The following is a 22,208-nucleotide window of genomic DNA, read 5'->3' as shown; positions in this document are numbered from 1 at the left end:
TTTGAAGGATTCACTCCTTCCAATCTTCCTTCCCGCCGTTCTGAGATTATTGGCTCTGATATCATGGAGAAATTTGTAGAGTACAAGAAAATATTTTCTATATATCAAATAGAGTATAATATAATATTTTCTACATATCAAATTGATGGTTCCATACATCTTTAAATAAGTATATGAATGGAGAGATGTGTCTCTTTCATTGTTCTCTATTCGTATCGTTAGTCTATGAGAATTCGTTAATAGACTAACTTTGAACGGCTGACGTTGGCAAAGAAGGGGACATTACATTGTATGAGAAAGGATTTTATAATTTAGAAAAGTTTGTTGCATGTTTGTTAAGAAATTGCCAAACATTGAAAGGATAGAAACAAAATTGATAAGAGGGACAATTGTTAAAAATTTATATCATTTGGATCACACATTTGTGTTGCCAACAAAGCTAGTAGAAAATTAAAGGTTTACATGGAAACTATTTAAAATATCGTAAATCTTTGAAAATATAAGTTGTAACTCAATATAAACAGAAAATTTTGACATAAATTACAAAATTGAAGGCAATTTTTTTTATAAGTTATTAAGAAAAAGACTTGAAGGGAATTAAATTGTTTGGAGTCATCTCTTGAAAGGAGAGGTCATAATTTCTAAGTTGTATAATATATAAGTCATAATGAAAGGAGATCAAGAAAGTGAAGCAACACGAATGTGGTGAAGGAAGGTGATCTCAATTGTTGCAAGAAAATTAATAAAAAAATTAATTTGTAAAAGGTATTCTGGAAAATGAACGAAAGAAAAATAGAAAGAAAAATAAAGAATGAAAAGAGGAAAATAAGTTACAAAAGGAAAAGCATCAAAATTAAGAGAGAAACTACCTTTTTCAATCAATTGTTTGAAACATATGCAAAGGAAAATTAGAGCCTAAAGTCTTTAAACCTACATTATGCAATGTCTCATGTGATTGTAGAAATTTATATTTTTCATTTGATGGCCCATTTGATTGGGTGAAGAGTGTGAAGTTGAAGGTAAGAATGTGTTGGAATCTATAAATTTTGTAACTTGTGTTATATCCATAAGGAAAGTAAAACATTTCAAAAGAACTTTGATATCAAAACCTTCATATATATCAATAAAGTGGATCATTACAAAATATTTTTGTGATCAAAACCTTACAGATATCAATAAATAAAGTGAAACATTTCTAAAGATCTTTGTGATATAAAACTTTAACAATTTTTGTGATCAATTTCAATAATGATATTTGCAATCAAATATTTCATAGCTTTAGTAACAAGCTCTACAATCAACACTAAAAATTCAATCATCTTTACAACCAACATTATAGTATTTCAACAACAATCTCTACAATCAATAATACAACCATTCATCAAATATTTTTGCAACCACCAATATTAAAATTTCTTAGGTTCAACAATATTTTTTGCAATCAATAATTATTTATGTGACCACTATTATAACTTTTTAGGTTTAACAATAATTTTTGCAATCAATAGTACTTACTCTTCTATAATTGTTATATTGTCTAATATGAGAATATTTACAGGTTGTACAACAGTGTGAACATTGTTGTGACCTTTGCCAATTAGTTACTTCAATCCATCTGCAATGAATTTGTATACTATCTTTTAAAGGTTGTCCCTTCTACTTTTTTATCCAACACAGTTTCATTGAATAATTCTTAAATCTGTACATATAGTACAAGGATGAAGATTATGACATGTTTTCACTTAAATATGTCCTTGCCTAAGACAATGTGAATATTGTATATATTGCATTCTTTGAGTTGGTTGGTTTGAACTTGTAATACTTGGAACATTATTTTTTATTTCTTTCATCATTAACATGTCCAATGCCTTTAATTTTCAGCCTTGTTATTGGTTCGACTATCTCTATAGTTCCTTGTCTATATTTTCTCAAATCTTTATCATTATATCCCATTTTTTGTATTATCTTATAACTAACATTTGTTGAAAAATATCATTTATCATTATCCTCACAATTAGCAAGAATTATAGATTGAAGTATTTTGTTATCTTCACTTGTATACTTTTTATCAAACAAACATTTAATTATATTACATGATTCATCTCTTGAATACAATAAATTATGTGAGGATTGCTGCTATGGCCTCCTGCTATCCGACTTCAAATTCTCGCATCCTATCCAAGACTACAATGGTTAACATCTCTCTAGCTTACAACCTGGTGGTTGACATCTCCAATATGGGCAATATTTCACCCTCTTCAAAAACTTTTGGTGATCCTTTTGTCCTTGAGGCCGTAGTGAACTCTCCACTCAAAAAGTCCTTTGCGTATTTATTATGCAAACCCTTGAAGGGGTTCTTCTGTTATGGCTGAGAAATGCATCCCCCGTGCTTCCTCTATTCTAGAAGTGGTGCTTGGTCGAGAGGTGTTGGACAACATCTACTTTGAAAGGAAAGGATTAATTTGCAGGTTTAGTCACTTATGACCAGCGCTTTCTGAGTTGCATTTTTCGATTCCAAGGCACTAGAACCTAGTGATCTTTGGTAAGGTTGAGGTTTACTATGGATGTGCTTGTGATAAATCTCAAGTAATTTATTGGAGACCCTTCCACCACCTATTTTAATCAAAACCATTGACACTGATTGTCCTCTACATATGCTTCAGGTAATTATTGAAAAAATTAGTTTCTTCTCTTGTGGCCTATTTTCCTCTTTTAATTTTTTTCCAGTTCTTCCTAAGTACCTTTTATACACATTAAATTTTCATTTTATTTCTTCACTTTTTTACCAATAAATAGTTGACAACAATTCTCTTATAATGAATTTATATCACCTTCCTTTGGCAGCTTTGTGTGCCTTCACTTTTCCTTTTATCTCCTTTGTTATGACTTACTTATCTCATACAACTTGGGACTATTGTGTCCTTTGCTTTCAAGAAGTCTCCACACAATTTATGTTCCTTCGAATCTTTTGCTTGATAGCTTATAAAAATCACCTTCAAATTTCTAATTTATATCAAGATTTTTCTTTTGAATTTGGTGAATTAACAATATTTTTTAAATAGTTTCTTTATAAAGTTTCAATTGTTCACCTATTATCTTCTCTAGTCTACCTATATTGTTCACGGCTTGAATTGTTCACCTATTATCTTCTCTATCCACCTTTATTGGCAGAACAAATCTGTAATCCGAATAGTAGTCTCTATATTGGCAGAACAAATCTGTAATCCAAATAGTAGAAATTTTCCAAATAATACTCTACTAATTTCAATTGTTCACCATCTTCTCTAGTCTATTATCTTCTCTAATCCACCTTTATTGGCAGGGTGAATGTGTAATCCAACTGGTAGAAACTCTCAACAAATAATACTACTAACTGCAAAGGAGTTAGTAGCAAAAATATCTGCCACTTTTTGTGCTTAGCATTGTCTGTTGCGTCCTTTTAGGCTTTTTGCTCACCACTTGCACGAGTTAACCAGCAGTTTTTCATGCATATGGATTTAATACTTTTATGTAGCTGTTGACGTGTTGATTTTCAACTAAGCTAAGCAAACAAACACAGCTAGATTTTAAAAATGGGATTAGCAGCAACCCTTCTTTGGTAAGTCTATCAAAATAATCCGATGATTTTGCAGTAAATTATGCAGCAAGTGGGACAGATGGGGTCCCCTTCTTAGGATATTGCATAGATTTATGCGTTTATTTCTATAAAGTATTTGATATCTGCTTAGCATTTGTTTGAATGTTAAATTTCGTTTCTCGTTACATTGCCTTGTCGTCACGTTTCTCATTTCTGGTAACATAGCTCTGGGTTGCTTTCTTATTGTACCGCTGGTGTTTTTTAACCTTAGTTTTCTTGCTGATCTTATTGTGTATAATTGATTTTTTTTTACTGCAGTCCCTTTTTTTTTGGACTACATATTTCTTTCCTAACCTATTTACCTACATCAATACATTTATTATTGTCAAAAGCCTACGGTCAAAATAATCGGATTGCAATACAAAGTCCACAAGTTCAAATAGTTATTAAAAGATGACATAAACAATATTATATAGAACTCTTCAAGCTTTTGTTGTAGACTATCAGAAAGTGGAATAACGCTTCATTCATTGTTCCGTATCATGTAATCATACGAGCCCTGAAATTGATTGTCCGCCTTCAAAGTTCAAACTTGTGTACATTGCACGTTGATATGTAATATATTGTCATTTTGTTCTCTACCCAATTAAAATGTCCAGAAACTGCGTTTGCTGCATACCAATCACAACAGATAACAAGACAGCTAGGTACTTAATGGGATATTTCTGGTGCCAATGTGATAAATAAAAGAATGGCCTAAAGCGGGTCAAATAAATACTCTGAGAGTCACCCCACACGGTGATTTAGTACAGGTTGGAATTCCAACTAGACATTTATGATAGAGACAATAAGTAAAAACAGCTCTCAATAGGAGGCACTAAATGAAGATATAGTCAATCTATAATTAAGTGGAGAGTTATAGCTCATGTGCGTCTAGGTCATCATGTCGGAGCACTTCAAAGGAAAGACGCGTAAACGCATTAATTTTGGACCGGCGAGGAACTATAAAGTTTACGCTAGCTAGGTACTCTAATTTCATGCCCATATCTTCCATCTGTGTAAATCAATTACATTGTGAAAAGTGAGAAGACAATGGCAATGCTTGTTGGGTCATTACTTGGATTGCTTGTCATGTTATCGGGTTGCTTTTTGGATGTAAAAGCAGCGCCTGCGTACTTCGTGTTTGGAGATTCACTGGTGGACAGTGGCAACAACAATTACATCGCCACCACTGCAAGAGCCAACAGCTATCCTTATGGAATAGATTACCCCACTGGCAGACCCACCGGCCGATTCTCAAATGGGCTCAATATGGCGGATAAGTACGTATTTCAAGTTATCAATAAGTTGAATGATATGATAGCGTTTGATCTCTTCAAAAATAATTTATTACAATTAAATTTTATTTTTTTTCCATTCATTCATTTTGTTTGTTAATATTCAGAATTATAAATGAGATTGTTCAGATAAAACGACGAGGATACCGTTACATATAGAATTACTGTGTGAATTGCAGGCATGAAGCTAGGGGCGGAATCTGTGCTACTATATTTGAGTCCTTCACTTAATGGGGATGCATTGCTCAGGGGTGCTAATTTCGCTTCTGCAGGCGTTGGGATTTTAAACGACACTGGAGTGCAATTCGTATGAATAATTTTTATTATATTTTACTGACTCATACTTTTTTTACTTCTACCCGAGAGAATGAATCAAGATCACTTCTGTGTGCAGGCAAATATCATTAGGATGCCACAACAGCTCCAGAATTTCGTTCAATATAAAAACAGGGTGGCGCAGATCCTTGGAGTTGATGAAACTGACAGACTTGTTGCAGAGGGTCTCATGTCGATTACCCTTGGAGGAAATGATTACGTCAATAACTACTACCTCCTCCCTGTCTCAGCGAGATCCGTTCAGTATACATTAGAGGATTACACTCAGTTAATAGTCTCCGAATATGAGAAAATTCTCGGGGTAAATTTCTTATTCTTTAAAGAAGGCTAGCTAGGCTGTGACTGTCCTAGTAGCTTTTCATTTTCCCTTAAAATTGAAATTGCAACTCACTCATTTTGAACCAAAATTGAAATTACAACCCACCCACTCTTTAAATTTCTTTAAATTGTTTGCATATTTTACAGGCTTTGAAATTGATTTGCTTGGTATCTTTGAAAGCATTGATGAAATGTCTGTTGTGACGTTTTTTATGCAGCAATTGTACGATTTGGGTGGAAGAAGGGTGCTGGTAACATCAACAGGGCCACTGGGGTGTGCTCCTGCAGTGAAGGCCAGTAGGTCTAGAAATGGCGAATGTGCTGCAGAACTTCAGCAGGCTGCTTCGCTTTTTAACTCACAGCTGAGATCTGTTGTAAATCGACTCAACGATGAGGCGTCTGCTCAGGTTTTCACCTTCTCCGACAACTACTCAACGAACATGGGCTTGTTCAGTGATCCTGCAGCATACGGTAAAGCCAACCTTATTGCTTTTTTCCTTACGCCTCATTAGCTTATTTTTTAATGGGTATTGTTCAAAATGTTTTATCTTCTCATGGCGTTTATAATTATAGGATTTGTGAATACGGCGGATGCATGTTGCGGACAAGGAAGCTACAATGGTGTCGGCCTTTGCACTGCGGCTTCAAGTCTGTGTAGAAACAGAGATGCATATTTGTTCTGGGACAATTACCACCCATCTGAGAAGGCCAACAGAATCATTGTTGACGAGTTTTTTGAGGGCTCATCTTCTGTCATGAGCCCTCTTAACCTTAGACAGATGATGAAACTAGACGACTGATTCGTGACCCATAGTTGCAAGACAGGGCAGATAAATAATACATGGACCACCTTCTCATTTATTTTCCACTCTAGCGAATTGTGCTCAAGGGCTTTTCTCTCCATTATTTATTAGTGACAAAAAAATTTAAAAGTTCTGTAACAAAATATTCATTGCAGCCATCGTGAATGTGACAATGCTCATCCTATAGAGGTCAATAAGAAAATGGTATTCATTATTCTGTACCATCCAGGAAATTTAATGTGTTCTTCTTTGTTATCCATTCGGCGTGTGCCAAACTATTCATCCAAATTTAAGATAAATAAACGAAGACAAGCTTTAAAATATTGCGACTATAGTCATTCAATAGTTCCACTACAGCTAACTTGGTGCCGATTTAATTAGTTTTTTTTTAATAGGCAAATATGGTGTAAATATGTAAATAACTACTTAAGAAATTGTTTTCTTGAATCTAATTGGATTTCATGACTAGGTCATTATTAGTATGTTTTAATATTTTTTTCAAATTATTTAAATTTTTTATCTAAATCTTTAAATCTTTTAAAGCTTCAGTTATCATAAAATTTGATAATATAAATATATATCTTTGATAAATATATTAATATATATTTTTTATATAATATATAATTAAATTAAATACTAGATAAAAGATGAAAAAATAATTTTAATATTATAAGTATTATTAATATATTTAATTCTATATATATACAATAATATAATTAAAATTATTATATTAGGATTAAATATGTTTTTCATAATTAAAAAAATCAAAATTATAATGTTAATTATATATAATCATTGAATAATAAAATTATATATAATAATATATTAGTGAGATTAAATATATAAATTATTAAAATATAAAAAAATTGTGATTAAGGTTTGAGATTAAGATGTGAATTAATAATTTAATATTATTATGCATATTTTTGACTAATATTATTAACATATTTAATTATAATCTAAATTATATTTATAACATATTAATATATTAATATAAAGTTTAATATATTAATTATCAATAATTTATTATTAATAACATTACCCAAAATATAATAATAATAATAAATCTATTATTAATAATTATATTAAAAAAAAAATTATATTAAAAATAGGTAGATCAAATACAAAAACATCCAACTCACCACGAATTCAGAGTATCATGTAAACAGACTAAAGAAGAAGCTAAAGGACATCTAGTGTGAGACATCATAATGGGTATCAACCCAAGCAGTCCAACCAAGAGGACCCTCCATCCAAACTATGATCTTACGCTCCCGGATTTGCGTAAGCATGAATATCTCATTTTTCCTTGAATTAATATTCTTCCTGATCTCTTGGTTCAGCCTTTTGCAAGTTCGTTCAAACATTTGAAGGTCATCGAAGTTCCTCCTCCACTCTTGACCATGCTTCAACTCATAGACGAAAACAGTGGCATGCCCATCTTTCAAGAATCTCCTCAACTTGTCTTTCTCCATCATCATTGTTGTGTGGACCTACAGAAAGATTTTTAAAAAAGTGAGTTTTTGAAAAAACTCAGTAAGAACTCTAGGGTTGCTTTGATACCTTTCCTCGTTCCTGCACTTTCGAATCTGCCAGAGGATGTTAGAAGACAACATATTCCAAAATAAATTAGCATCCTTTTTAAGCCCATCAATATGACCAGTAACAATTTCCAGAATGTTCACATTTAAAGGATAAAAAATACCAAACATATTCCATATTTCTTTAGCAAAGATGCAATCAAAGAGGATATGTCTACCCATTTCAGGAAGCCTATAGAGACTGCAAATGTCAGTAGTGTGACCATCTTGTCTAATAGGGAGTCCATCAAGCAGAATCAGCCACCTAAAACATCTGATTTTAGGCTCAATAGGGCCTTTCCAGAGCATCAAGAGAAGAGTACCAAATAGTATTGATATGATTAATAATATTTTCATTATGATCAATGATTCTATAGATATTCTTGGCTTTGAGATTAACCATGATGACCTCATCTAGCCATTTGCACTTTAAGTATCTGTGAGAGTCCACATGACAGTCAGAGGGCAGGTCCTTAGTAGCCTTGACAATCATATTATAAGTCTTCTTTTGGGAGTCCAGAATATTGAATCTATTCTTGAGCTCATCCCAATTGATGAGTTTATCATTTTCAAAAAGATCAGCAAGCTGGGAGATCCCCAGTTTAGCCCACAACCTAGCAGAGCATCCTTGGGAAAGGGCCAGGGGTTTACTAGCCCGGCGCAAGTTCCACCAAATGGATCTTTCACCATATAGATGCTTAGCATCATGGAAATCCTTATTAGTGATAAAATTCCTAACATGGTCTCAGGCTCTCCAGATGGATCTGAAAACAACAGAGCATTGGACATTGACCAGGAAGTTGCCAACAATTAAGTCACAAAATGGGAGATTCCTCCAAGATCTAGCTTTTTTAGGAAAGCCACTTACAATATTATGCCTAACCAGCACCTTCCATGGATCATTCCCATCCATAGAATGAAAGATCCATTTGGCGGATAAAGCAATACCTTGAGTTTTAAGGTCTCTAAGCCCCAGCCCCCCAAGGAGTTTGTTAGTATGACACCAGTCCCATTTGACCGCATGCCATTTTCTATTGCCTTTACCATTAGACCAGAGGAAGCTCGTAATGGCCTTTTGAATTTCCAAAATTTGGTAGTTACTGAACATTCAAGCAGAGGAGTAGTATATGCTATATGAAGACAACATTTTTTGACAAACCTGAATTCTGCCAGCAAGAGATAAAGATCTGTTATGCCACTTATTCAGCTTCTTATCAATTTTTTCCTTAATCCAAGACCACATGTCTTTGAGGGAAGGCTCAACAAAGAAGGGGATACCTAAATACTTAACAATCTTATGAGGTCCGCCCCATTGGAAGTTATACTGATTGAACCAAATAGGAGGTTGCTCTTCCCACCCCAGGCAGATGGATTTGGATTGGGAAATACGAGCACCAGAGATAGAGCATAACAAAGTAAGTTTGGTTTGCAAGGTTGCAAAGTTATTGTTGGAAAGCTAAAAAAATAAGGTAGTATCATCAGCAAACTGATAGTTTATAAGCTCATCATTGTTAGGGAGATAAAGACCTCTAACATCAGGGGAAAGCGTATTGTCCCTGAGGATATAGTAAAGGGCTTCTGAAGCTATGACAAATAGAGCAGGGGCAAGGGGACATCCTTGTCTGATAGACCTACCAAGGTGAAAGGGATTGGAGAGGGAACCATTGACCTCCACCTGGGCAAAGGCATCATTAAGCAGAACCCGAACCGAGTTACAGAAGAAGGCCAGAAAACCAAATGCTTCAAGCATCATAACGATAAAGTTCCATTCAACCCTATCATAGGCTTTTTCAAAATCCAGGAGTAACATCGCAGAGTTCTGATGAGAACACTTCACCCAATCCATGGCTTCCCAGCTAGTAATTAAGTTTTCCAAAATATATCTACCTTTGATAAAACCACTCTGGGTAGCACAAACAAACTTAGGAAGGATATGAGCAAGTCTGAGGGCCAAGATCTTGGCCAAAATTTTATAAGAGACATTGAGGAGGGTGATAGGCCTCCAATTTTTTATAAGAGCTTTGTCCCCATCTTTGGGAAGAAGTTTAATGATGCCACTGTTAATCGCAGGGCCAAGGGAACCATTAGCTATGGCCTCCACATAAATGTCATGTAAATCCTTACAGATCCAACTGATATTGGCCTTATAAAATTCAACAGGGAGCACATCAGGGTCGGTGGCCTTATCATTATTGAGAGAGTTGATAGCTTTTTCAACCTCATCCAAAGAGATGTCCTTAGATAAGATAGTAATATCATCATTATCCAGCATATTGGGGATAAGAGTTTTACACTTATTCCTAAGAACAACAGCCTCCATAGAGTCTTCAGAGGTGAAGAGATTCCTGTAGTAATCGGCAAAGGCTTGGTTAATGATAACAGGATCCGAGATATCCTGGTTGTCAATAAGGAGTCTATCAATAGACTCCTTGGTTTGTTTTTGTTTTAAAAGGTTAAAAAAGAATTTGGAACCACGGTCTCCATTTTGGATCCAATGAGCGCGAGATCTGATTTTAGTACCATAGATTCTAAATTGTTGATGCTTCCTCAGGGCATCCTTAGCAGATATCACCTGGGAAACAAGGTCAATATTGGAGGAATCATTCTGGACATTGCTCTCAGCCTCTTGGAGATTAGAGGAAAGACGTTTTTCAACGAATCTATAATCCTTAGCATTCTTTTGACCAATGGTTTTGAGGAGACATTGCCAAGCTAGGAGATTGACCTTCCATCTGTCAGTCATGGAGAAGTTAGGGAAATTGACCTTATTGATATTGCGAATAATCTGGATAGCAGCAAGGATATCTTCATCAAGAAGGAGACTGGTATTCAAAATGAACTTGGGATTAGTCGTCCTAGGGTGAACAGGGGCAAAATTGAGGCTGATATGAGTAAAAATGGGATGATGATCAAAGAGAGTGGTGGCCGTAACAAGGACAATGTTATTCTGGTTGTCAGGAAGGAAGGAGAAAACATTCTTATTGCCATAGAAACGGTCAAGTCTGGAATAGATTCGAGAGTGGCCCTGTTGGAAGTTGCACCAAGTGTGCCAAATCTCGGGGTTAGAGGCCTTATTCGGGAATGAGACACCCAAATAGGAAGATTCTATTCCAAAAGAGATTACAAAATATAGATATTCTCATGGTTTAGGATATTTGGGATATTTTACCAAATTTAGGAAATATAAACATCAGTACAAGTAATACATTATATGAACATTGGTACTTAATACTATCTCTTATAAATATTCATTTAAAATGAAATGCGCCATGAAATTAAAAGTTAAGTCTTACCACTAAATTGTCAGTGTATGATGAAGGTACCTCCTCGTCTCTTGCATGCAAGCACTCCCTAAGGTGTACTCCAGTCCCTGTCATCTCATCTAGTGCGCCAACCATATCATGCACCTCGTAATTAGATGTGTCAATGGGATCAATAGGTTGTCCAAGAGGACCTAAGCACATGTGATGGCACATAATGTACAAGTATGTGACACACAAATATGTGGACGTGAGGAGGATGTGTCAGGGCCACCCGATCCATTGCTAGCATCACCCTCATGTGGATAAGATAGTGTTGCGGCCTAAGAAACCAAAAGGTTACTCAAAGAGTGAATAGCCAATATAGTCCGCAATGTTGCCTTGATAATAATATTTGGAGGTTGTATTGGAGGTAGGCGAGAAATGCGAGGAGGGGGAACATATGGGCCTTGTAGTACTTGAACTGCTCCAGGTCTATCCTGGGGCATACCTCCCCCCGTGCCCTGTAAATTCCTGATGTCAAAGTATTTGACATGCTTGCCTAAAACAAACTTGGCATACAATTTCTTGATGAAGTAAAATGGAATGTATCGAGATTGTTGTTGGGTGGTCTATCAAAAACCATCCATATTTTGCATATCATCATTTTGACACCATTTGATGGAAATTTTCAGTTTGTTGACATCTATGGGCACTTAAGTGTGAGGATTAACAAACAGGGTGGCAATTTTGGCTTTGGATATCTTGAGGTTCTTCACCTCCTCATAGGATAAGCCATCTACATATTTTTCCCTCATGGCCTCTCGTCACAAAATAATGACATTGTGCTTAGTGGTGACGATTTCTATATTGGATACTATTGCCCTTAGTGCGGCTAGCATGGGGGATACATGAGGGATTGTGCCATAAACATCGGCAATGCCCCTTAATTGGTCCAATTTTTTACCAATTAAATCATGAATTGACGGGGGGGGGGGGGGGGGGTGGGTTTGGTAGAAAAGGGTTTGGTGGTTGTGGATTCTAATTGTTATCAGCCATTTTACTTGGTTGAAGTTGAAAATTTAGATTTAATTAATAAATTTCAACAACATAGTATATTTGAAATAAAAAAACCTAATTTATAACTAAAAAATCGAAAAACAAATCAAAAAATGTAAATGAATGATAAAAAGACAAGGAAATCGAAAAAAAATCATCCCTGATGCTTGGATTTGATGAAAACTTGCTTGAGGAATTGGATATCGAGGCTAAAATCAGATATCAAATTGCTCTAAAACACCAAACTTGTGGGTAAAAATGACCCACGGGCGGCCACAGTCTAGGTATTTGAAATACCCACAGGTATTAGATATCTAATAATATTTGATATTATTGGATATCTAATACCTTTTTCATCTTTTTCATTGTGTGTTAATAAGATATATGATTAATATATGATAATATATATTAATAATATGTATTATTAATATACTATAATATATAAACAATACATATTATTAATATAGAATAATATATATTAATAATTATGTCAATTATATTTGCTTGAAAGTTTCTAAAACTTTTTAGACAAATCTATTTTATCCATATGTTACAATCATTATAGTCCACGAGACCAAATTTATTTGGAGGCATTTGTCAAAAGTTTGCCCATCTTTTAAATGTGGGTTCCTTGAGTTCAGTAACCAATTTGAAGAAGGATAATAAAGATAGAAGATCCAAGTTACAAAAAGAAAAGGAGATCAAGGAGAGAAGATTCAAGTTACAAAGAGATAAGGAGATCAAGTAGACATGATGTTGGTGAGTTGTTTGTGTTGGACTTTCATGCTTATTGATTTTGTTGACTCTCTATTATTCTCTAAGAGAATAGAAGGTCAAATAGATATCCTATTGGTGAATTGTTTATGTTGCCTTTCATGTTTATCTATATTATAGACTATTTGACCCATGAATGTTATTACACCGAAGACATTTCATTATTTGAAATGGACAAGTTAAGTTTGCAGATCAACGGTTCATAATAGTTGACATGTGCACAAGATGATCAAAATGTTTCTCACTATTGAATTTCACAAATTTTCTCAGGTTGTGTGTTTAATTCAAGTATATTTTCGAACATCTAAATCATCACTGATTGCAACTTGACTACACCTTGACAGTACTATTAACTGATTATACAAATTTTCTCATCATCATTTCTACCCAACATTTTCAGCAGCAGTGGGGAACATCTTGATTTTGGATTTTGAGAAAATAAATAAATAACAATACACGATAACATGTAACAACTAGGCTTATAATGCGCTCCCATTTTGCAATGCCCCTCATGCGAAATATTACATAGGTGTAACAACTAGGCTTGGGCAATTCATTCTTTGTTGGGCAGACACATCTGATTTATCACAACTGAAAAAAATACATATTTATCACACACCATGGATGTAATAACCATCTAGAAAATTGCACACACAGCTTCAACCAATCTCTTGTGGGGAGCATCTCTACTTTCACGTCAATCTCCATATTTGGTTGTTTAGAAGAAGGGAAAAATAAATAAAACCCATGCTTGTGTTCCCATTTTCCGATGCCTATGATATAGATAATATTCAATACTCCAAATTAAATCACCTACAATTTATTTCTAAATAATCAATATTAAAATAAAATTAAATAAAATCAATATTATCTTTATTTAAAATTATGAATTAATTTTTTACTTTTCAAATAATTTTTACATTAATTTTAATTTTTTAAGTTTGATTTTATTCGTAATTTTTAATATAAAAGTTAAAATTTTAGTTTTAATAATTTAAATATATTTTTTAGAAGTATGATTTTAATGTAATTTATTTAAGAATTATATGACATTTATGTTTAATTTAATAATAATTATTTTATTTGTTGATATGGAGTTTACCTATTAATTATATAATATAATATATAATAAGAAATGTAGTGAAAGTCATCAATAGATGATATTACTGACATTTTTGAATTTAATATATATTAAAATTAATTATTTATGTTATATATAATATAATTAATATTAAAATAATTAAAAATTAGAAAATTTAAACATATAATTTCTTATTGTATGTTATATTTATTATATATAAAAGTTATTCAAATTTTGAAAGTAAAAATAATATTTAGAACATTGGAGAAGGAAAAAAAAAAAGTTCGGGATGGCTCTGCGTGCGAAAAACCGATGCAATGCATCGCCATTTTATCGTGAGCACTCTTATCCAATGCATGGTATTCACAGAGGTTATGTAAATCGGTTCGCTATTCTGGCTAATCACACTGGGTCAGGGGAATCTAGCAGGGTAATATCACGAACCCTCGAACAAGAAGCCTTCTTTGCAAAAACAAAATGCTCTTTAGTTGATACGGTTAGGGCTCCCCCTCCTCTGTTCAAAGGTTTGGATCAAGACTGGCATGTGGTGAGGCGTAGAAATAAAAAGGCAATAGGGCAATCACATAGCCTCAAGTGAAATTCCAACCTTGGTCGGAAGGAGGGTTCTGTAAAACCTAATTAGTCAAACAGTCCCTCTACTACCCTTTTATTTCCTCGAAAATCCTTGGGTAAATCATCAAAGGGTATGGTTGCCTTGGCCGTCACTCTTTCAGGAATCTTCATAATTTGGAGGAAGTTAAGCAACCGGTTTCGGATTCACCTTCAAATCCTCCAGCTACTCCCAATGGGTTGGTCATTGAAATAGATACCCAAACTCAGGCTAGGTATCAAATACATTGCAACAACATAATGATCTTTGCTCGGTGGAAAGGCTGGGGGATCCCGTCTGAACAAATTGCTAACTGGGTGGTGTCTTCTCTCAATAACCAGGTAAAAATTGATATCCTTCCTGATAATTTCTTAGGTATTGAATGCGGTAATCAAAATTTGAGAAATTCTTTGCTAAACAGAGGCCTATCAACGTTCAAGGGCATAGGGTTTGATTGCTGAGGGTGGCAATCCCTCTTTCATCCATCTCAATTAAATTCCTGCATGGTTAATAGAGCTATTTCACTCAAAAAATTTCCTGTAGAATTACGAAACAATGATTTTTTAAGAATTATAGGAAACAAAATAGGTAAATTTGTAGAAGTTAGAAAATCATCCCTAAGCTTCTTTAACCAACTTTTGATTGTTAACATGAATATTAACATTAAATCTTTAGAGGCCATAACACTAAAATGTGATAATCTATGTTTAACCCTTGAATTACCCTTCTATAATGGTCCTTTCGAAGTTAATATGCCAAGGAAGATCTCCCTTAAAAATTCTTTCCCTGAATCATTTCCCAAGTGTAGAGTCGTTCCAATCAGATTTGTGGAAGGAGGGGGTTTCACCTTTGAGGGATTTAATAATATTAGCACAATTCATCCTACCACGGACCTGTGTCCTCAGAGATCCCCCGTTAAGACCTTCCGCTCTCCTCTCCAACCATTGCCTTCTATCAATCCTACTATAGTTGACTCTTTTCTTAGGGATCAAGACCTGGAAGAGGGAGAAATCAGTGAGTGGCTCCCTCGAAAAGAGCAGCCCGATATGACAAATATGCCACCATCTTTCTCTCTCATCCCACTAGAGAAAGGGAGTCCCTCGAGGTCCCTCCCTTTTTTAGATCTAACCTCCCCAGCGCAATCAAAGGAGACAGATAATCCTCTCTAGAACCTAGAAATGGCTTCTCAGCAGGATCAACCAATCTCTCAAGCCTTACGAATGAAGGCCCCTATGGAGGCAGGAGTTCGCCCTCCATCTTTGATAGATGTTCCTGATACAATTGTAGAATCTGAGAGTGATTGTGTGGCTAGGGAAGTTAACATCATTGCCAATTTTGTAGGGGAAGAAGTAGTAAATGACCTTATGGATCAATTGGTTGATGAAATCTGTGATGATGAGGAATTGGAAAGACAAAGGGATCTCCTTGTCAAAAATCTAGTAGATATCACCAAAGTCGACTTAGAAACAGATGAACTCTTTATAGCATTAGATAACTTAGAAAATCATAATCCTAACACCCTAGGCATTCTATGCTCTGATAAAAGCAAAGCCTCTCCTGATTGTGCTAGAATTAGCAAGAGAAGAGGCAGGAGATCCCTCGCTGAACTAAGATTAAAGGATGGAGAAGCAAGAGGCCAGTCTAAAATATCTACTCTTTTTAATGCAGGGGAGTGGAAGTTCCTCCCCACAGAGCCATGAAAATCATAACATGGAATGTTAGGGGTTTGAATGCCCCTAAAAAAAAATGCATCTTAAAGTGTTGCATCTCTTATTCTAAACCAGACTTAATGTTAATCCAAGAAACAAAAATGAACTCCTCTGAGATTTCCCTCTTTGAGAAAAAACTAGGTGCTAGACAACTAAAACACTCCCCTGCCATAGGCGCCTCAGGGGGCTTAGCTATCATTTGGGATTCTAGATCCCTCTCGTTTACACCTTTAGAGATTAAGAAAAATTGGATAGGAGGAGAAGTAGTAAGCTATAAAAATAACCTTAGATTCAAACTGATTAACATTTATGGCTCGATCTAGAATAGGGATAAGGTTAAGGTATGGTTGGAACTTGAGTCTTTCCTAAGAAGTTTCCCGAATGAGGTTAGCATCATTTACGGAGATTTCAACGCCATCACCAAGGTAACAGACAAAAGAGGAGGCAACAACAAACTGCCTCCATCAGCTATAGATTTCAATCTTTGGATCAACAGGAATTCCCTGTTGGAAATCCAGACGACAAAAAATGCCTTCACCTGGATCAATAGAAGATTTGGTTTCTGTAACATTGCTAAGAAACTCGATAAGTTCTTTATCCATGGGGGGCTTTCAGAGCTTAATTACTCCCTGCAGGTAGAGCCTCTTCCTTTATCAGGATCTGACCATTTCCCACTCCAATTAAACTTATTATTTGACCTCGCCCCTAAAAAGTGCCCCTTCAAATTTGAGGGCATGTAGTTTAGAGATGACAACTTTCTAAACTTAATTGAGAATTGGTGGAGTAGCTCTGTTTTCTTAGGTTCGAAGATGTTTATTGTTGCTAGTAAGTTAAAGCTTATTAATAGGAAGCTCTTAGAGTGGAATAGGATCAATTTTGGTAACATCTTTGATAAAAAAAACCCTAATAGAGAATGATCTGAATAATGTTAACATTGAGGTTCTTGAGAAGGGGATGGATGTACATCTCTTCCTTAAGGAAAAGGACCTACTCTCTCAGTATGAGAAGATACTGTCTTATGAAGAGATCTTCTGGAAACAAAAATCTAGGGAGACTTGGCTGAGTGATGGGGACCGAAATACCAAGTTCTTCCACATAAGTACCAAGCAGAGGAGAGGAGTTAATCGAATTTCTAAAATCAAGAATTGCCAGGGTTCCATCCTATCTGAACCGGATGAGGTTGTCTCTGATGCAGTCAGGTTCTTTGATAAAACCTTAAATAATTTTGAAGGCTCCAACCTTATGGGCCATCTCAATATTATTAAGAATCTCCCAAAACTCATTACCGATGACCACAACATAGTCCTGTTAAAGAAATTCTTTGAGGAGGAGGTCAAATCTGCCCTCTTCAAGATGAATTTAGATAAGGCTCCGCGCCCGGATGGCTTCCCCACCAACTTTTTCCAAAAATGCTGGGGTTTTATGGGGATAGAAATTACGGATGCCTTAGAAGGTGTGAAGAATTCTGGTAAGATTCTCAAAGAGATCAACAATACCTTCCTTGCCCTCATTCCAAAAAAAGAGGATCCTGATAGCTTTAATGACTTCAGACCAATTGCTCTCTGCAACACTCTGTATAAACTCTTAACTAAAACCTTGGCAACCAGACTCTAGAATATTCTTCCCTTTATTATTAGCGAAGAACAAACTGGCTTCGTAGCGGATAGATCAATCTATGATGGGGTTATTATTGCCCAAGAGGTCATTCATTTGGTCCAGCTCAATAGGGCCCCAAGCATGCTAATCAAATTGGACATTAGTAACGCATATGACAAAGTTGATTGGTGCTTCCTATGCAAATGCATTGAGGCCTTTGGCTTTTCCAAAACTTGGATCAACCTTATCTTTGAATGCATATCCACCCCTAAATTCTCGGTTCTAGTTAATGGTTCTCCAAAAGGTTTCTTTAGCAGCTCGAGAGGGCTCAGGCAAGGAGATCCTATGTCCCCCTTCCTCTTCATCATCATGGCTAAAGCCCTAGGCAGATCCATTTCCATGGCCAAAGAGGAGGGGAGGATCCAAGGTATCCCCATCGCCAGTGGCCTCCCTCCTTTCACCCACCAGCAATTTGTTGACGATACAATTCTTTTTGGGCAAGGTTGTGCAAAGAAAGCTCATGCCTTCAAAGGCATCCTCAATTCCTACATGTTAGCCTCAGGTCAAGAGGTGAATCTGGCTAAATCTACAGTTTTTTTGTTCAACATAGACCCCTATTTTGGAAAAGAGATCTACAATGCCCTGGAAATTAGTCAAGGAACCCTTCCTTGCAAATATCTAGGCATCCCCCTTGACAGGGGTAGGAGATCCTCAAATTTATGGGACAACTTGGTGGACAAAATCAAGTCTAGGATTAGCTCCTGGAAGGGGAAATGGCTTTCATCGGCTGGCAGGGCAACTTTGGTTAGATCGGTATTATTAGCTATGCCCATTTACTAGCTCTCCTTCCAACATTTGTCTTCTTCCAAACTTGCTGAGCTCAACAAGCATCTTAGGACCTTTTTTTGGTAAGGTGCTAATAGTAGCCACAAAATTTCACTTATTTCTTGGGACAAGATATTTACATCTAAAGAAGATGGTGGTGTTGGCATCAAAAACCTTTAGGATCAAGGTAGAGCCTTGGGTGCCAAGCTGGTCTGGAGATTGTTCAGAACTCCTCACCTCAAATGGGCAAGATTACTGAACCACAAATACCTCAATGGAGAAGATCCTATCCAAATCTTTAGAGAGACCAATCCGCCTAGAGGATCTTGCCTTTGGAATTTTATGCTGGACTGCAGAAAGATTATCTCTGATAGGCTAACTTGGAACCTGGGATCCGTGGATAAAGCCCTTTTTTGGTCTGATTCCTGGGGCGGGTATAAGGCCATTGAGAACCTCCATTACTTTGGTGCCACCCTAGTCCTTCTTGAATCACATAGAGGACCCTTGTTAAACAATTATCTCTCCCCTTCAAAGGAAGGGGCTGGATGGCAGTGGATTGAAAGGAAAGATGAAGCTATCCCGGAGAGGGACAAGCATAAACTTATGTCAATTCTCAAATCTAGGAACATTGTCTTAGGTCATAATGAGGACAAGCTCATATGGGAGGGCTCCTTACGAGGGGAATACAACTCCAGGGATGGGTATTCTCACATCTCCAAAGCATTTTTAAGCCCTAAGACAGAGCTCCCTCTGAATCTCTGCTAGGATAGAAATTGTCTGCCCAAGGCAGGCATCTTCTCCTGGCTTGCAATTCAAAACAAGCTCCTAACTGTGGACAAATTTAGGCAAATGGGATATGAGGGCCCTAGCAGATATCCTCTTTGTGAGGCAGACGAGGAGGATACCAATCATATCCTCCTTAACTGCCCCTTTGCTCACCGATGCTGGATATGGTTCACCAATAAACTTGAATGGTCTGCAGCCTTCCCCCACACCATCTTAGGTATGCTCAAGGCTTGGCCTCTCCTCAGGCGAGGTTGTCTCTTTGAAGGTTTATGGATAGCTCTCCCATCATCCATAATGTGGGAACTATGGAAGGAGAGAAATAGACGTCTCTTTAAGAATGAAAAGCTAGGGGTCCTCAGAATCATTAATAAGATAGAGTCTACTATCACTGAGCTCATGAACAATAGAATTTCCTCAAGCTCATTAAAAAATGCCTCTATATCTTATTGGGATGAAAAGATGAAAAAACGTTGGGAGGGCTTATCCTTTCCTCCCTTTGTAGGAGTTGGCCCTATTACTAGCCTTCAATCAAGGGTGACATGCAGTTGGTAGCCCCCAGGTGAAGGGTGGGTGAAGCTAAACTTTGATGGGGCATCCTGGGGCAATCCAGGGCAAGCCAGGATAGGATGCGTTGTTCATAATTGGGAAGGCAAAGAAATAGCAACCTTAGCTTCTCCAATCGACATCAACACCAACAATTGGGCATAACTGATGGCTCTGGTGGAAGGTCTGCTCTTGTGTAGGAAACTTGAAGTTAAATTCTTAGAAATCAAAGGAAACTCAGCTATAATTGTCAATGCCTTAAGGAAAGGGAGCATGCCTAACTAGAAACTTAATACCTTGCTGTCAAAAGCTCTGGACTTATGCAAAGGTTTTGATAGATATACAATCAATCATATTTATAGGGAAGGCAATAAAAGAGCAGATGAGCTTGCCAACATGGGAGCTGATGGCATTAAGCTCCTTTCTATGCCAACCTAAGGCTAGCCCCTCCTTTTTTCTTGTCCTAGTGTTCATCTTCTGGTCTTCCTTCCCTTATGTGTCTCTTGCCTAGACCCTAGCTACCTCGTATCAACCCCCATAGTCAAACCTTTCCCTGAACCCTGCAGTGTTGCATTGACATTCAGACAAATGTGCATTTAAAGTTTTCCCATATTCTTTTTCTCCCACACTTTAATTCAGGGAGCTAGGCTTAATCCCTTGATTTTCATCTTAATTACACTCATCTCTCCTTTTCACCCATTTAGTCCTCCCACCCTCGAGATCGCGGAGTGGCCCCTCTGATAACATTTCTATATTCTAACCTAGTAATTTTCATTTATATCCACCTTGAGTCAGCCATCCATCCTCTTATTCAGCCACACTATCAGCATATATATATACATTTATATGTATATCTATATATTCAAACAAAATCTCTCACTCCTGTAATCCAGAACCCTTTTTAGAACTATCTGGGATAGAGTAGCTCTCCCATCCCCGACGCTCATATTATTACTCTCTTGTGAGATAATTATTAATCTAATATTCACATTTATAAACATATCTAGACATATATATATCCATATATATATCTATAAGGATATATTTTTCGGTCTCAAACTTTCTCTAATATAAATATCTATATCAGACTTGATCTCCCTTTCTCATATAGATATTTACTCAATTTTATTTTTACATACTCTCTTATATATATATATATATATATATATATATATATATATATATATATATATATATATATATATATATATATATATATATATATATATTTTCTTACACTTCCAGATATTGAGAGTCATTTTCTTATTTAAATATTTTCCCTTTCATGTGCAATTATTCGCTTAAATCCTTATTTATTTGTTCTATTTTTATTTATATATACTTAGAGTCATTTTTTAATATACAATCATTTATTTATTTTTCAAGGTATACCTCCTCTCACCTTTCATCCTCTTCCAGATAGGTTTTAGATACTCATGTAGATACTTCACTTTTATACATATATACCTACTCATTCTCACTTATATATATTCAGTTATTTATTTTATTTTTTGTTCTCTCACTTATTTTATATATATATATATATATATATTCATTCACATATACACTTTTATATATATTAAGCATTTATATGGGCATTTTAGCAGGCCTCATTTTCTCCCCCTCGTTGCTCTGTCTGGATAAGCCTTAGGACTAGAAGGAGGCAAAACCATACATTAATAAGATTAGGTATATAAACATGTTGTTATATCCAACATCTAAATATATGCATCATGGATATATAGCTAATATTATTAACGTAGATATGGCCTTCCTCTAGGACTAAAGCTTACCTAGCCATCTGCTGCTCTATTTTTCATCTTTCGATCCCCTATATTTGGCGAGCTACAATTGACGTATGAGATATAATTGCCGGACATCACATGTCAGCTCCCTTTCTCGATCAAATCCTCTTGATGACTCTTTGCATATTCGAGTTGATGTTCCCTCAATGATGTGACAGTTGAGGTACCCTCTGCCTAATGGCTTAAGGCGGTGGTAATAATGATCTTGATCCTTGAAGATTGCACTCAAC

General features: G+C 35.8%; 1 protein-coding gene across 2 annotated transcripts; it reads left to right on the top strand.

The window, feature by feature from the left end:
* The first annotated feature begins 2,049 nt into the window (after nt 1-2,049).
* Nucleotides 2,050-6,664, top strand: LOC131047972 (GDSL esterase/lipase At5g33370). Of its 2 annotated transcripts, none has more exons than XM_057981784.2 (5): nt 2,050-4,899; nt 5,094-5,221; nt 5,309-5,551; nt 5,787-6,039; nt 6,142-6,664. In XM_057981784.2, exons 1-5 carry the CDS (start codon nt 4,878-4,880, stop codon nt 6,366-6,368), a joined length of 873 nt encoding a protein of 290 aa, XP_057837767.1. In that variant the 5' UTR covers nt 2,050-4,877; the 3' UTR covers nt 6,369-6,664. The 2 variants fall into 2 exon arrangements, with proteins under 2 accessions (XP_057837767.1, XP_057837768.1); XM_057981785.2 differs by having other exon boundaries at nt 2,050-4,912; nt 5,102-5,221.
* Nucleotides 6,665-22,208: the final 15,544 nt, after the last annotated feature.

This window comes from Cryptomeria japonica, chromosome 3, assembly GCF_030272615.1.
Source record: "Cryptomeria japonica chromosome 3, Sugi_1.0, whole genome shotgun sequence".
NCBI lineage: Eukaryota > Viridiplantae > Streptophyta > Pinopsida > Cupressales > Cupressaceae > Cryptomeria > Cryptomeria japonica.
Note: the sequence above shows the minus strand (reverse complement) of the source record. Positions and strands in the feature narration are given on the sequence as shown.

What these genes read in the sequence shown, in the direction of transcription:
- LOC131047972 (XM_057981785.2), top strand. Translation starts at nt 4,670, where the DNA reads ATGGCAATGCTTGTTGGGTCATTACTTGGATTGCTTGTCATGTTATCG. An exon ending in ACGACACTGGAGTGCAATTC is followed by an intron (nt 5,222 to 5,308) that starts GTATGAATAATT and finishes TTCTGTGTGCAG; the next exon opens with GCAAATATCATTAGGATGCC. An exon ending in AATATGAGAAAATTCTCGGG is followed by an intron (nt 5,552 to 5,786) that starts GTAAATTTCTTA and finishes TTTTTTATGCAG; the next exon opens with CAATTGTACGATTTGGGTGG.